This window comes from Lotus japonicus, chromosome 1, assembly GCF_012489685.1.
Source record: "Lotus japonicus ecotype B-129 chromosome 1, LjGifu_v1.2".
In the NCBI taxonomy this organism is placed as follows: Eukaryota; Viridiplantae; Streptophyta; class Magnoliopsida; order Fabales; family Fabaceae; genus Lotus; species Lotus japonicus.
This window is the reverse complement of record NC_080041.1, coordinates 85,103,124-85,115,387: the sequence shown is the minus strand read 5'-3', so window position 1 is coordinate 85,115,387 and position 12,264 is coordinate 85,103,124. Positions and strand designations below refer to the sequence as shown.

General features: G+C 38.1%; 1 protein-coding gene across 2 annotated transcripts; it reads right to left on the bottom strand.

Annotated features, from left to right (window-relative positions):
* Positions 1 to 6,589: 6,589 nt before the first annotated feature.
* On the bottom strand, positions 6,590 to 12,215 carry LOC130725471 (DNA cross-link repair protein SNM1). 2 transcript variants are annotated; one of them, XM_057576696.1, is made up of 11 exons: positions 11,587 to 12,215; positions 11,321 to 11,473; positions 10,824 to 11,225; positions 10,334 to 10,397; positions 9,299 to 9,516; positions 9,090 to 9,203; positions 8,873 to 8,978; positions 8,492 to 8,703; positions 8,060 to 8,163; positions 7,653 to 7,814; positions 6,590 to 7,241 (listed from the first exon to the last, which is right to left on the bottom strand). In XM_057576696.1, exons 1-10 carry the CDS (start codon positions 12,151 to 12,153, stop codon positions 7,670 to 7,672), a joined length of 2,085 nt encoding a protein of 694 aa, XP_057432679.1. In that variant the 5' UTR covers positions 12,154 to 12,215; the 3' UTR covers positions 6,590 to 7,241; positions 7,653 to 7,669. The 2 variants fall into 2 exon arrangements, with proteins under 2 accessions (XP_057432679.1, XP_057432686.1); XM_057576703.1 differs by having other exon boundaries at positions 6,590 to 7,228.
* Positions 12,216 to 12,264: the final 49 nt, after the last annotated feature.

Below are 12,264 nucleotides of genomic sequence, written 5' to 3'. Positions count from 1 at the left end.
TGCTACACTGCTACCTACCTTTTTTTTTTTTTTTGATAAGCCAATGAGATTATATTGAAAGAAGTACAAGGGGTACTTCAACCCAATACAATAAAGAGAGGGAAGGAAAGAGACAAAAAAAACAAAGACGCTAAATGTAAAAGCTGATACAAAACGATCACCAGAAAAACACCTACTAACAAAGTACCCCACCTCAAGCCCACCCCTTCCTAAGGGACGAGTATAGAAATTGTGCCTCGTTAAAACCTTACCATGAAAAACCCCCTTGGGAAAACCCGGTTAAGGAAAAAGAGTACAGAATTTCTATACACCTGCAAAATCCCATGGAATACTTTACAAAATTGCAGCTAATAAGTGGCTGCTCTCATTACAGATTACACCCATGGAATAACATCAAAATGGCTCCAGCTTCTTCTGCAAATGTCACCAGCCACGATCCCAAGTGAAAAAGCTAATTCCTCGCATCCTTTGCCACTAAATTCCACACTCCCTAATACGTATTGCAAACCTACATGTATCCAATTAATGTCCTTTGATACCAGCAACCAACCAATATCCCCTTCATCCAGTGCAGAACAATTATAAAGATAACAGGCATGAGGTTGGGTTCAATTTCCACTCATACCAAGAATAGGAGAAATCTGCAGCTCTTGCACTCAGCCATTGCCAAGCCCGCAACTGAGCCATTTCGAAAACCTGCTCCCATTCAAATATACCTCCTTGAAAGATCACTTTATTCCTGTACAGCCACACAGACCATATAATTGCCAGCCAGATCACTACCTCACCCTCGTGTTGAGCTTTGCTTCTCCCAATTGATGGAAATTGGATGATATGCAGCCGAGACGAAGGAACCAACGCTGTGGAGATGCCTAGCCAGCCAAAACAAGCATACCAAATTTGCACAGTTGCAGGGCATAAGAAGAACAAGTGAGAGCTTGTCTCAACCTCAAACTCACACAATGGGCACAAAGATGCCACGCCGCCGCCAATTACTCCACGCTTGCGCAAGTTGTCTCTCGTTTGCACCCTATCCCATAGCACTCGCCAGGCCAACGCTTTTGGATTAGAAGGAGCAGGCACAGACCAAAGCAATTGGAACGCTGGATCACCCTCAACATTAGCATGTTCCTGCAAAAAACAGTAAGATGAATTAACAGTGTAAGCTCCCTCGCCTTCATGCCTCCAAATCCACTTATCACCCACATTTTCCACAACCTGCATCTGCTGTACCACCCCCAACAAATCCTCTAGCCAAACCACCTCCCTACCACAAAGTCTCCTTCTCCATTTGAAGTTCCATGACCAAACGCCATTTTCCCAGCTTCCCATATCCTTGACAGTGTTATGTTTCTGATTAGAGAGGTTATAGAGCCGATGGAATTGCAGCTCTAAATATCCATCCCCACACCAATGTTCAGACCAAAATTTTGTAACATCCCCAGAGCGAAACTGTTTTTGTAAACCAGAATCGAACCAATTCCACCCTTCCAAACTACAGATTGAATTAATATCACGCCACCAAGAAGAAACACCAAACTTACCTTTACGTGCTCTGATCACCTTACACCATAGACTACTTTGTTCGTGTAAGAATTTCCATTTCCATTTGCCAAGGAGCGCCACATTGAACAGCCGCAAATTCTTCACACCCAATCCACCCTTCTCTTTAGGGGTACAAACCACTGACCATTTTATCCATGAAATTTTTTTCTCCAATTCCGCTCCTCCCCATAGAAATTTCCGCATAATTTTATTGCAGACCTTGAGCACTCCTTCTGGCAGCTTAAAAAAGGATAGGAAAAATAATGGTAGCGCAGATAGAACGCTTTGGATAAGACATAAACGTCCCCCAAACGAGATGTGCTTTTGTTTCCAAGAAGAAAGCCTCTTCTTCATTTTATTAATTACAGGTTCCCACAAAGCCAGGCTTCTAGCCTTTCCTCCTACAGGGATGCCCAAATATGTGAATGGGAGACTCATAGTTTTACAGTAAAGCACAGCCGCAAACCTTCCAAGGCTATCATTATCAACTGATATCCCTGCTAATATGCTTTTATGGAAATTTACCTTGAGGCCAGATGCTAACTCAAAGCATCGCAACACACACTTCATGGTTAACACATTCTGGGCTGAGGCCTCTCCCAGGAAAATTGTATCATCTGCAAATTGGAGGATTGACACCTCTACACCAGAGTCCTCGCCAAAATTAAATCCCTTGAATTTACCCAATGTCACAGCTCTGTGGAACAATGCACTCAGGCCCTCTGCAACAATTAAAAAGAGGAACGGAGCAAGAGGGTCTCCCTGGCGCAACTCTCTCTTCATTCTGAACTCCTCACAAGGGCTCCCATTAATCAAAACTGATACTGAAGCTGATCTCAAGCAATTCATACCTACCTACTCTTATTCTGAAAAAGGAAAGTAAAACTTACATTTCTAGAGAGCTGCTTTTCCATTTAGGCACCTTATAGTGTGAATCAACATCAAATATAATGTTGGACTTGCCTAGTTGGCTAGTTACGTTCAACTTAAACGTGGAGGCGAGGATATCCACAAATTCGGATCACAATGATGGATTTATTTTTGGACTCAATACTTCTTCTTTTTTACTTTTTCTTTTTCTCAATAAATACAATAATACATCCATCATTCCATGTTATGTGAGTACTTGCATCATGGTGCTACTTCCAAATACGTCACATTCAATGTCAAATTTCCCAACCATAATAATGTAGACATTATTTCAAAAAAAAATCTAAACATTATTAGTGAAAGAAATGCTAATAATTATTTCCTGTCTAAACCAACCGAAGGGAATTCAGGGTAAAATTTTCAATTCAAATATTTAATGTAAAAGTATACTAATAGCTTTTTTCACATCAGAAAGATAAATTGCACTCTTCAGGGGTTGATCTCCGAACCTTCTTCATCCAACCCACATGTCCTCTAACTCTTATCACTTGAGCTATCATTCGGGTTCAAGTGTATATACTACTCTCTCCGTTCCACAAAGATTGTTGTTTAAGGTTGTGACACAAAGAGTAACATGATAATTATTGATAGTATAATGTTACTAAAGTGTCCTTAGTTAATTTTACTAGTATCATGTGAGGCGCATCTAATATAAGAAAAAAATTCTTTGTGTAACTTTACACAACCAAACAAATTGTCCCTTCTACCTTTCCTCCAAAAATTAATTCCACCTTCATCCTTCCATTCATCTTCAACCCAAACCCAGATCTGCCTTCACCACAAGAACACATCTTCATCCTTCCATCTTCTTTTTCTCACCTTCATGCTCAACGTCCCCTAACAACCAAAACCAATAAGAAAATAATTTATTCTCCTACCTCCTCCCTTCCTCCACCACCAGAATCCCTCCCTTCCTCCACCTCGTCTCCCCCACAACCACCTCAAAATCTGCTCATTGTTTCAGATCTGCCTTCAGCACAAGCACAAATCTCTTCCTCTGCCTACTCTCCACCACCCTTCCCTTCACCACAACCACCACAAGATCTATTTCCCCCACCACCCCAGTCTCCAGCCACGGAGCCGCACCCCCATAGCAACAACCTTCCTCGCTCTCACCTTCTACGCTGTCTCTATTGCCTCTGTTCGACGCCGACGACCACCCTTCCTCTGTGGTGGTGGTGTATGTTTGGGAAAAGGAGTAACTATCTTGCTATTGATCTCTCCCTGCTTGCTACTCACTCTCTCAAGTGACCGAAATTGCTGTTTGGCTAGGGGAAGGTGGGATATAAGATATGAGATTGTAGATCGATAGCCATGTTTTGGGGATCTGAGATCTGTAGAGCATGGTAGCCATTTTTGGAGCTCACTTCTTCAAATAACTAGCGGCGGCATAGATAGGGGAAGAGAGGACGAGGGAGACAGAGAGCGAGAAAGGGACGATGGAGATGAAAATTGCTTTGATGCTTGAACAATTTGAAGTGAAGAAAAAAATATAAACTTGGCATGTGGGTAATTGAAATGTGGATCGAAAGGGAATTGGGTATCGTTTGCTTCAGTTGTAATGGAATCATGTTTAGTAAGATGTTAACTTGCTTATCCAGTTATTTTGTTTTGCATAAACTGGATTTGGGTGGAATGAATTTGGATTGTTTTGGGTTGAAGATGATGAAGATGATATGGGAAGGATGAAGGTGATATTAATTTTTGAACTAAGGGTAAAAAGGACAATTTGTTTGGTTGTGCAAGGTTGCACAAAGCTATTTTTGTGCATATTAGATTTTTTCTATCATGTGCATCTATTAAATTATACTTAGATAGATAATAATGTAGTTAATTGAGAAGTGTTATGGTTGGTTAATATGAAATGTGATAAGTAAGAGAAAATGTATTAAATGAGAGTATAAGTGAATTTTTTTTTGATAAAATATGCATTGACTTTCTAAAACAACGAATATTTTAGGATATTAAATAAGGTATTCTATTTTTATTTCTATATTACCATTATTTTAAAAACCATAATATTAAATATATAATATAGGTAGAGATAGAAAAATAATTTTATTAATAGTTATTAGTGATTCCATTTCATTATCTTCTATCCAATTTGTAAGCTTGAAAATTGGTGGTAAGTTATGGAATCCATCACCATCTCATTTGATGCTCACTTAGTCACTCTATCCAATTCCACATCATCTCATCAATACAAACATAGCATAAAATGGAGGGACTTCGGAATTGAAGAAATAACTTTTGCTTTAATGTGCCATATTTTATAATTTAGTCCTGGTATTTTATATAGTAAACTGATGGGTACTAAAGCATTCTTCTATGAAAGGTAGTAGAGCAATGTCCTTTAAATAATACACAATAAAAGTACGAGGAACCAATAAAGTTTAGTCTAATGGTATGTTAGCTAGATCATTTTAAAAATGAGAGCACAAACTCAGATCCCTAAGAAAGACATGCATCAGGATGGATGGACAGCATCAGCTTCAAAACATGTGGTGAGGCATGTCAAAGAGCAAAAGAATAGACATAATATTATAATAATACTTGATTGGAAGCTGGTATGCGCAGGGTTTGTCACCTGCTAATGTTGGTGGGTTCCGCGGATTGGTGTTTGACCTCTAATGTTTTCAACAAATTCAATGGTCAACTATTTCCCTGAATGAATGTTTGACCTACAAATTCAACGGTCAAATATTTGCCCTCAGGGGGGTTTCAATTGTTTTCTATCGCGTTCTCTCGTTAGTGAGGGGAAGTTCACACAACTAAAAACTATTTACAACATTGAAATAGTTGACATTGAGCAACAACCTTCCAAGACAAGCATTGAACTCTAAAGAATGAGGTATTTTACCAGGTCTTATAAGCAATAACCAATAGTCAAATACGGTAAAATCTATGGTGTCACCCTTAAAAAGGGGTTCACCCATGCCCTCATTGAAAAAACTTTCATAAAAAGGAGGACACTGAATACCTCTTTAATTTCCACCATTGATATAATATTTATAAAATTGAATGGTTGAGATTGAATCAACAAATTGACCAAAATACCCAACTTCTTCACTTCAAAAAAAAAAAAAAAAAACTCTTCTTCTTTCTTTCTCCCAATCTTGACAACCACCTTCTTCCAATGTCTGGCCTCCTCCGCCCACGATGCCACAACAATGTTGACTACTTCCGCCTCCCACAGCCATCACCCCACCCCCACACCCACACCCCTTTCATGGAGTTCGAAAATCTAACCCAAAACTCGCTCATCAAACACCTCCTATGTTGCTGCGGCGTCGTGTTCGACGTGAGGCTCCACTTAGACGACATTTGCCACCGGTCGAAGATCCGCGACGGCCGTTACAGCATCTCTCAAGGGTTCCTCACTGAGTGTTACATGCACGGGGCAATCGTGTTCTGATCCGCAGTGAAATCGTCGTTGTGCAGCATGCACAGAGCATGAGTTCGTTCCTTCCTCTTCCTCAACCATTATTCCAGATCTGTGCTTCATTTTTGGTTCACAGAATTTTCCACCTCTGTTCATCCTCTTTCTTTCGCTTAGACATCCAGATCTGTTTTCTTGATGAGTGGGTTTTGCTTTGTTTCACTTTTCAATGTTGTACCATGTACTTGTGGATTATATTCAACGACTGTGGGTTCATAATCAACAAAAATACAACCCAGATTTGTTTTCTTTGTCATCTACTTGTATGGTTCATGTTCAACGACTGTGAGTTATATTTTTGTTGATTTTATTTTGTATTTGTGGCTTTGGGCTTTGGTTCCAATACTCTATGGCGTGGCTAGCCAAGGATTTGAAGAAGAAACTACAGATCCTTATTTTACTGCTAAAAGAAGAAACTCAAATCCTTATTTTACTCATAGAAGAAGAAACTACAGGGGAAGAAGACAAAAAATTTAGCAGGCACTTACTGTAGGTTGTAAACCGCCAGAATATTTAAGGGACAAATTTGTAATCTAACATAAAAATTTTGGGGGACACCGGTGCATCCCCTAAAATAGGATACACTGTAGTCTTCACCGTCAAATACTACAATTTAATTTTTTAAATGAATCACATATTGCACTATTGACGGCTATATTTAATTAATTAGTTCAGTCGGGGTTAAGGAGGCAGGATAACCAGAATTCAGCGGTTGAATAAGATTTTACTATCATAAGATATGATTTGAAATAATCTTTTTACATGAGACTTTAGGAGGAATAAATCACAGGACAACAGTTCTATAGATATTGTTTTTCCTGTTCTTTAATTATAACAGAAAATTGAGAGAAGTTATCAGATTAATAAATATATGGACCTACGCAAGGCTTTACCTATCAAAATAGATTTTTCAAATGAGTGGAGAAATCGGTCTGCAAAGTGCAAACTCCATAAATCAATCCATGGCCTTCACTCCAGCCCTTTTGCAGTGTGGCTTTATTTAATCAATGAGTGACTACTCATTCTTTGCCCCCGTAATAGTGGACGTAGATGATATTATCATTGCGGACTCAAATCCACACGTTACTGCAAATCTGCAATCCTATTTTAAGCAGAGATTTTGGGAAGTTGCAGTATTCCGTAGGGCTTGAGATTGCTAGATCCAAGTAAGGTATTTTTCTATCTCAGAGTATACTCTCTCCCTCCATACTGGTGCTCACCACCAATTAGCTGATTTGTTAAGTAAAACCTTTGCCTTCACATCTTCAAGCTTCTATTGTCCAAGATGGGAGTCCAGAGTATATTCCTTCCATCCTGAGGGGGAGTACTACAGTAAACTTAATCAGTTAGGTAATTGGTTCATTATTTAAGTTAGATATTACTGGTTGTTAATTCAATCAGTTTTAGTTAACTGTTATTTGCTTCTATTAATATAAGAACACTTGTGTGTATATTCAGTTTATTGATGATCAATGAAAATGAAGTATTTCCTTCATCAACCCATTAGAATCAAATTATTACTAGAGGCCATAGTAAGAAATTTGATCCATCAACTTCCTTATCTTCATATATTCTACAGCAAAAGTAATCAATTTCTTTCTTTTTCTGCCTAAGATACCTTGATCTAAAACAACTCGAATGCATTAAAAAAGATTTAGTTAAATACAAAAGGGATGGCAAAATCATTAACCCTTTATTTCAGATTCATTATACAATATATTACAATGGTAGACCTAACCTCTTTTGGTGAACAAATCAAGATGACATGAGAGAAATCATTGCATTGGCAGATTCTGGTCCATCATTATTCACGCTTGGTATAATGTTAGCAGGAGATATATGTTTTACAAAATCTTTGAGTTCTGTAAAGCTGCAATGCTCACTGTAAGGCACCTCATACCTGATAAAGAAGGAAAAGTTCGATTAGTTAATAGTTTAACAAATATAAGGAAAGTGAATGAATTGTTCTTCTTACTACAGGTACAGGGCTTTGTTAAAAGTTAAAACATGCTCTATTGGACCATAAGTAGAAAGAGAATGTAGACATGTAATTGAAGGATCTAATTTAGCTATGATTCCAGAGTTCATCCATTAGTATAAAATAAAAATAAAACAATTTAGTAATAAAGGACATTAAAGTATCACCTTATAATAGTACCGTTCTGCCACCTTCTTCCAGGAGATTTCTTTTTACCTTTGCCAAATGTCCAACCGGTAGGAGAGAAAGCAACTATAAGACTGAACCGACTCTGATTAAAGAAAACGCATCAAATAATTAGAAATGTAAATCTATAAGTTAAAAGACAAATGTATTTCAGTATTGAATAGCCTGTTCAAAAGCTGTAAAACTGCTGAGCAAGTAGACCAAGTAGCAGCCCTGGTTCGTTTATCAACTACCATGTTATTCGATAATGGAACAGTTATCAAACAAATATCAGATCAAAGTAGAATATAAATAGTATGGTAGATGAATGTAACTATATGTGTACGTCAAGATATGTTCCCCATCTACATAAAAAAAATACGACAAGGTTAGCATAGATTGGGTGTGCTAGAAAAACAGGCAGCGGCACTCACTGCATATTGACTTGATACATGTTTCAATCTTTTGAGGCTTGCAAGTGTCCACATAGGGGCCACATGAATGTTGCTTTCGTGTTCATTTAAAGTAAACCACTGCATATCCTCCTCCTCAAATTCTAAACATTTTAAAAGACGTAACTTTGCTGCATTCACGTAAACCTTTCTTCGTAGCGAACGAGCAACCTCAAGGAATAGCCTTTCTTTTCCTATAAAAACATAAAATGGAAAAATAAGAAGGGGAAAGAAAGAAGTGAACATCTTCATTTTCACTCATTAGTTTCCTGGTAGTTGGGCAATGCTACCATAGAAACCCAACCACTAAAACCTGTTTAGTATGTAACATAATATCCAGAGAAGTATTGTATTGAACTCTACCAATTGTATAACTGCCAATCAGGAAAAGAGTCCCGGGATTAAAAGCTTCTGCTTGAATGGCATCAATAACAAATTGTATAACTGCCTCTTGTTTTGGAAAGTCATACTGCAATGAAAATGTATATATTTAAAGAAGCCAATAGTTCCAATACAATAACTTAAGACAGTCAAGATACTTGAAAAAAAAAGAACTCAATTTATTCACACATGGACTCACCTGTGGGTTGCAGTATGTTGTATCAAGAATTAAAGTATGAACAGGACACATCCTCAGGACAGGATTTATTGCTAACTCATCACTAAACCGAAAATCACCCGTGTGGAGTACGGCCTAAATGGACAGAAAATATCTAGTCAATTCCATGATAATCAGGGATAGCTAGCAGACAATATTTAACCTCATTAGTAAGTCTATCCAAGGCACACCTTACCATTCGGAGGTTGAAAGAGTATGATTATGGAACCTGGACAGTGGTTGGCATCCAAGCAAGTCACATCAATACCAGCTATTTCAACCTTTTGGTTCAGAGGCAAAATATGTAACTTATCATATGGAATCCCAATGTTCATATTTACAAGTCTAGCTGTAATAGAAGAGCAATATATCTTTCCATGATTGAACGACTTCGTGAGACCTTGATAATCTGTGATCACAATGAGAACCATAAGCCAAGGCATAAATTGGAAAACTTTGACTCTGATTGTAATAATCCGCTTAAAAGGAGCTAAACACAAGAAACTCTACTATTAATTTATTTTGTAGTTTTAAGTTCCGAATAGGTTTTAACATGTGATCTGAAACTCTAACATTTTACGGATATGCGAATGGGTATCGATGCACCCAAAAATAGTTCTGAGGAAATCGAAATCCACACTTCAATGTGCCACATTTAACTCACTTCCTTATATCAGAGAAGCACCAAAACTACTTTGTTGCCAATTGTCCATGAAAATGCATATATCTGATCCATCAATGTGGATATAAATCTTAGTAACTATATATCCAAATTGTATGAACAAAGTCATCCAATATGAAAGAAAACACACCAAAACATTCAAATTTAATTAGCTAACCCATTTGACGGAGATCTGTGTCAAAAATATTTAGATCTAACAATCGCGTGCCTATGAAATACATAAGAAAAGATCTTAAAACCAGAACTTGAATTCCCAGCTGCAATTAAAATTCTGTGAAAATGTCATTCTTAAATTGACTAAATTTTAGAGGTTAACCGGATTGAACTAATTCATGGACATACAACAACTATCACCCCAACCAACAAGGTTTTTCATACGAGGTGGTGTCAGCTTATATGGATATAAAACCACAATCAATCTAAATTTATATACATATTAGTTATTACACACACACAGATCCAATCACTGCAAGAAAAAAGTTTTTCACAGCTGAAAATCTATTGATGATAAATATTGAATGTTAACATGCAGGAGCAGACTTACGGTCCAAGTGGAAATGTGTGAGAAACCAGTGAGAACAATCTCCTCTGAGATACTTGAAAGCATCCTGCATATATAAAATGAATTTATAAGATACTAATCTTCATAATCTAGTGGCTATTTTACGGATGAATATTGGATATATATATAAAGCTTTTTTTTTGTTCCTTATCTTGTATTTTCTTTTCCTAGATCAGCAGGTTAACAGAAATTTGATGGACATGTATGCTCAATTTGAATTGTAATCCAAGAAGGAGAGTCTAATAAATATGTTCTGGATAGGATACCTAAATCAGTCACCACACGCTACACATGAAAAATCCCCTTTAAATGGTAATGGTGCATTGAAAACACAACGTGAATGTAAACAAGGACAGAGTTTACATTTCTCAGACCATTACAAACATTTTCTTCTTCTAGACATAATATAATTTCAAAGTACTAATGGCATGCATCAAGGGAATACACATGTATCATTTAGAATACTATTTACCACTCGGAAAGGTGTTCCTTCTATGCTACACCATTTGGGAACATCACGAAGCTTTCTATTTGTTGACGAATTTTTTCCTTTGTGGTTACGCCCAGAAACGGAGCCACTGCTTTTCATTTCTTGTTGCTCTTCAGGAGCGGTGGAAACTTTCTTCCCATTAGTAGCAAATCCTGGAAAATATTCAGTAATTTTTTTGTTTGCAGCTGGTTTACTAGTGCCATCAACTTTCCTTTCAGGTCTGTGAGGCTGCATTTTGACATTCTGGTTTCTATTCCTTCTAGGCTCTGCCAGAGCATCCTCAGGTTTTTCATTTGAAGCAGCAATTCCTTTTCTAAATTCACACAGGGCATGCACAATCTTTTTTCTAGGGCCAAGTGCAGTGACACCCATGCTCAAGAGATCCTACAAAAATGTTAAAGAGAAGAGCAATCAAATAAGTTCAAGCAACAACTATGAACCAAAAACTGATGGCATGAAATGAACTGATAAAGGCTCACCTCCTCTGTGAGCCACTGCAAGGTGTCCCAATCAACCTCTTCCCTAACAAAAACGTCTTCATATTTCCCTAAACCGAGATCACGCAGCCAATCAACTACACGAGAGACTTTCGGCGCAAACTGAGCATCCACGTTGTCATCACGAACAGCAACCTGCATAAAACCGTTATTGCATTAGCTTCTAATGATTACGTTCACAATCTCCAATCACCATGAACACAGTTTGAACGTCACAATCATTGATGAAGAAAATGCATTTAACTTACATCATCTCCTCTATCAAGACAATCATTGGTGTGAAGATGCCGTTGTTCCTCAGTCAAGTTGGAAATATCAACCTCACAGAGAGGACACCGAACGGAGCCATCTAACTCATCGCTCAAATTCAGCTCCGAACCAGCTTCTGCATTATTAATCGCGTTCGCTCTCGAAACCACCAGCTTCGACTCAATCGAGTTGCCAAAATACGCAGTCCCCTTCATTTTCACCTTCACCGGAGACGAAATCACAAACGCAGATACAGATGCAGAAGAAGAAGAAGAAGAAGAATCAGTTAGAGCGGTTCCAACTGAATCTATAGTAGAAGGAATGAAATCCAAGCTGCAATTCTCAATTTCGTAACCGTCGTCGTGAATAGTAGAAGAGGACGCGTTTGGAGGAACATTCTCCTTGCCACTACCACCAAACGCCGTCGTTTCGAGTTTGTGTTTCTTCAATGGGCGGTGAATGGTTGCTGTCTGCGTAAGAGGAATCTCGAATTCATCGTCGTCGAACAGAGCAAGATCCATATCCAAACTCATCGTGGTTGCGGTTGCGGAGAAGAAGAAGCTCATAGCTTCTCTGTAAATCGATAAATCCAAACGCGATTTTCAAAACTTTTGGAGGGAAAGTGAAAGGTTAGGTTGTGTGTTTTCGCGTCCTGAATCATGGGCTTGCAGAAAGCC